The 4,570-nt window shown below is 53.2% G+C and overlaps 1 protein-coding gene across 1 annotated transcript in view; it reads right to left on the reverse strand.

Moving 5' to 3' along the window:
* Window positions 1-4,570, reverse strand: part of Myoz3 (myozenin 3) — a 13,186-nt gene continuing 8,616 nt past the window's right edge. The window contains exons 3-6 of the mRNA XM_005356388.2: window positions 3,848-3,969; window positions 3,596-3,749; window positions 3,183-3,339; window positions 1-169 (exon numbers count right to left, since the gene is read on the reverse strand). Coding sequence (XP_005356445.1) covers window positions 1-169; window positions 3,183-3,339; window positions 3,596-3,749; window positions 3,848-3,969 — 602 coding nt within the window. The remainder of the gene's footprint in view (window positions 170-3,182; window positions 3,340-3,595; window positions 3,750-3,847; window positions 3,970-4,570) is intronic.

A 4,570-nucleotide genomic window follows, 5' to 3' on the forward strand; every position in this document is an offset into this window, starting at 1 on the left:
CTACAGCTCCTCAGACTCAGGGAGCTTCCGGACCCAGCCCTGAGCAACCCTGTTGAAACTCGGTCTGAGGCGGAGGAGTTCCAAGCCACTGAATGGCTCTGGAGCAAAGGGGAGGCCTGCTTGGAAAACAGTCTCCCCAACATGGGGTCCTCCAAATGGCACTGGGGTCCTGGAAAAGAGAAACAGGAAAGATGGACTATGTGAAAGAGGGGTAACACATGTGCTCGCACCCAGCCTTTCTTGAGGCCTCAGTTTCCCCTTTTAGGCAGCAAAGATCTATACTATCATTAACTGGTCCTTGTTGAAGTAAGCGGGAAGTTTCTAGAAGTGGCCTAGGCAAAGTTCTAGGCTCCCCTCCAGTCAGTGCCAGAAGGGAACAACACCGGAAGGTGGATTTCTCTTTCTCACTTTCCATTACGACAAAATACCCACACCCCAGAGGACAGCTGACTTCAAGAAGGAGCAAAATGCCAGTGACAAGCAGAGCTCAGCCCTTCTCCCCCACACAAGCTGCCAAGGGTGAGAATGCTAAAGCTAAAGGAAGAGGCAGGGACGAGCTCACATCATCTGCTGCTTTGGCTTGTGGGTATATCGGTGCTTTTGCCTCCGAGGACAAATTAGCATAATTGTTTTTAACCTGAAAATATGTAAACTGTCACCCAGCAACTCTGTTTCTAAGCATATGGTTGGGGGAGGCTCCTGCATGTTCGCGTGAAGAAGCAGACAGCAAGGCATGAACAAGCGGGAAGTAGCCCCGCACCCTCTGATGTAGGGACACGAGCCAGCGACGCGCAGAAACTCAAGGGAAAGGGAATCGTCTGTATGGGAGAGATGGGTTCCAAAAGCACAGTGGTGAGTGACAAAGGCATGCTACAAAATGAAAGTATTCATATACACAGCAGTGTGCACACCCTCTGGTAAGTGGTGGTCAGTACAAATGATTTGGGATCATAGGACATCCTGACAACCACCGGTGTTATCACTGCAAAGGAATCGGGTGGGAGAGTGGCCAACAAAGAGATCCTGTCTTTACTTGAGGCTCATATCCACCCGGGACTCTCCCAGATGTCCCTGCGTCTGTCCCTATGCTCTCCCTCATGTCTGCAATAAACTTTCCCCACCTCACCTAGGAGCAGCTATGCTCCTTTCCTGTCCTTTTTTATTCTATTTTTTTTTTTTCGTTTATCTGGTGCAGAAACCCAGGGAAACCTTGTTTCCTTCTCCTCTTTTCTCATTCATAGCTGCCTAATGCTGTATGTATTTTAAGCCTTTTTGCTGGGACAGAGCCGTACTAGGTATTGACCATGGGCCTCATGCATGCTAGGCAAGTGCTCAATCCCTCAATTGCACCCATTTTTATTTTAAGAAATACATGCCAGGCAGGGGTGACGCACGCCCTTAATCCCAGCATTCAGGAGGCAAAGACAGGTGGATCTCTGAGTTTGAAGCCAGCATGGTCTACAGAGTGAGTTCCAGCACAGCCAGGACTACACAGAGAAACCCTATCTCAAACAACAAAAGAATACAGAAAGCAGTATTCTTGTAATTCCCCAGCAAGGGGGACTAGGTTCGCCCTATGTGGAATTGCAAACCTTGGCTAGGGTCTGGGATCCTGCCAGGGCAGTCCTACTGCTAGGCTACCCAAGCTTCGCCAGCAACAACTAAACCCTTTCTGGGGCAGGCTGGGCAATGTCTGAGCCCAGCAGGCTTCACGGCCATGACTGGGAGTCCAGAGTCCTGGCCTGGGCCCTGCCTGACCACTAGAGAGCTATTCTTCCCCTGCCACCTCAGTTGCTCGCGCTGCTAGGAATGTACCTTAGCTGCCATTCTGAGACACGGGAGTGAGGCATACATCCAAGTCAGCCAGTCGGGAAGCTAGCTGCCAAGACTGAGCCTGCTGTGGAGTGAGCAAGCGGTCGGGTAGCAGTGAGGACCTCGGAGGGGCAGCAATTCTGCTTGGTAGAGAGCTAAGGCTCTCACACTCATCTGCCCGGTCCTCCAACCGGTGCCCTCCTTACCTAGTCAGCTGTTTAGAGCGGTCAAGTCCCTCTCTACTGTGTATTCTCAAGGACCCCATCCTTCCATCCTTTCTCTCCCTAGGCCCTCCCACACAGTGCCTGTCTCTCAGACAATCTTCGCGTGTGTTCTCAGCAGGTACCAAGACTGCTGACTGGCTGGCCCGCTCTCTGAAGCCTTCTTGTTCTCATTCAGAGCTGCCCAGATCAGGGCACCACGTTCAGAAGCAGCATTGAGACAGAAAAGAGAACCAGCTGGTGCCCCTCTGCAGATCCGCCGCCATCTGGGACTGCTGATCTGCCGCTCTTCTTGCAGGCTCCCAGGGCGGAGTTCCTCCCGTTTCTGCCTCATTCTCCCATCCGCTTTCCCCATCATTTCTGCCTGTAAGCAGCAATAGCAGTAGCAACAATCGCAGTCGCAGCCCTAGAAGCGGCTGGCTCCTCATCCCACAGAACCTTCGGCTAGGACCTCTCACGTTATCCCCACAGCAGCCTATGTACTGGGCAATGCTGCATTTTACAGGTGGAACAACAGAGGTGCAGAGAGGTTAAGTTACTTGTCCAAGGCCGCACAGCCAGGTCTGGAGTCTGCATCTAAGTATGCATTAAGGTCACGCACTAAACCGTATAGGCCACTTCCTCAGCGGCCCCCAACTCATGCTATTTTCCACTTTCCACGGCCTCAAAGCCACCTTCCTGGCCTTTTCCATACTACTGGGGAAAAGAAAAGCAGGATAAGCCCAGAACCGGTGAGATCTCGAGGTGTCCCCAGAGAAGGACAGAGTTTGAGTTTGGATGTCCGTTCCAGAGCTGAGTGGAGAGCAAGACAACCCAGACTTCTGGGACTTGACGCCCAGCGCTGCCCCTTCCTCTGGGGTCTTCTGTGCTGAGCAGGCTGTTCATATGCCCGAGTGTGGTTTTTTTAGAATGGGGGGAATGTGGTACTTGCAGCAACATGTAACGGAGGTGCGACATGTTCACCTTACACACACACACACACACACACACACACACACACACACACGTACACTTATTGAGCACCTAATAAGGGTGAGGCAGTGTTGTAGCAAGATCTCAGTAAATATCTGTAACGTGCTGGGGTTACAGCTAGTAAGCAAAAAGTACTCGGCCTCCCCACCCGTTACGTCCCACGCAGCCTGGCTTTACTTGTTGAAGTTGCGATAGTCGCGAACAATGGGGGTGATGCTGCCACTCGGGTAGTCTCGGTAGCTGACGAACTCCTGCCATGGACAACTGTAGCCTTTGGGGATGGCGGTGTGGTTGAACTTCTCGGGCGGGATGCCCTTCAGCGGTTCTGCATAGCCTGTGGGTGGGGTGGCGCTGGTGACAGGCACTGCCAGGGCTCCACCATCACCCCCACTCCTACCCCGCGGACGAGAAAAGCCAGGGCAGGGAAGAGGAGTCAAGAGAGCGGAGGTAGGGATGGAGTACGTGAGCCTCCCCATCCCAGGACGCCGGGAGGGCTGCCCTGAGAAAGGGATTCGCTGTGTAACTAACCTGGGGGATTTGATGCGATTCTTTGAGCCATCGGTGCCCCAGGACACAGGGCAGCAGCTCACCTGGTGCCAGGGCACTTGGACTACGGACTGCCTCAACACCAGTCACTCCCGGGTGGGCCGTGCTGGGGTCCCCCGGTGACCCCCGGGAAACGTGGAGCTCCGAGCGATGGTTCTGCTCCGAGCCGTGGTTCTGCTCCTCCGGGCCATTGAGAACCTGAGCACAGGGGCGAGCACTCAGAAGCGATGGCCAGCAGCTCTTTGGTCGCCGGTCCCTTCCCGTAGCTGTCCCTTGGGAAAGGGGTCACTCCTCACCGTAACCTGTGCTGTTCTGCCAGCCACTTTCCCTCGGGCACTTCCCGCCAGGATCTGTTGGGGGGAAATAAACAGGCAGGGACGCTCTGCTAAGCAAGAGACCAGGATTATACTACCACCACCTGAGGAATGTGGAGGGAGAACGTAGGGTGTGGGGTGGGGAGGGGAGCTTGGGAATGTAGATGGTTTACAGGGATGACCCAATGCCTGTGATGCTGAAATATCGGTAGCACTCATTGCTACTGTAAATCTAGTCAGAATAAGACACTCTTAAGCCTCAGTTCCCTTCTGAGGGTGGTGGTTGTAGTGGTGGGGGTGACTGTGGAAGCAGTGGGGGGGGCAGTGATGGTGGTGATGTTGGTGGTGGGGGGTGATGGTCACAGTTGTAGTGGTGATGGTGCCAGTGTTGGTGGTGGGTGGTGGTGGGTGGTAATGGTATACTGGTGGTATGATAATGGTGACATATTCTCCTCATACCTGTAGAGCCCTTTCTTAGCAAGCACTATCTCAGGCACCTGACAAAGGTGGCCATCTTGCCATCTCTCTCCTGCCTCTTCCCCACTCCAGTAAGGTCCAGAAATTGAATGGTAAGGGGAGAAATACCCCAGGCTTGTTTAGTATTTTCCAAAATTACCCGCCACCAGCAAACCATTCTTTTGTTGTATTTTGAGGTAGGATTATTTATGTATACCAGGTTGGGTTTGAACTTGCTCTGTAGCCAAG

The sequence above is a fragment of the Microtus ochrogaster genome, chromosome 18, assembly GCF_000317375.1.
Source record: "Microtus ochrogaster isolate Prairie Vole_2 chromosome 18, MicOch1.0, whole genome shotgun sequence".
Taxonomy (NCBI): Eukaryota; Metazoa; Chordata; class Mammalia; order Rodentia; family Cricetidae; genus Microtus; species Microtus ochrogaster.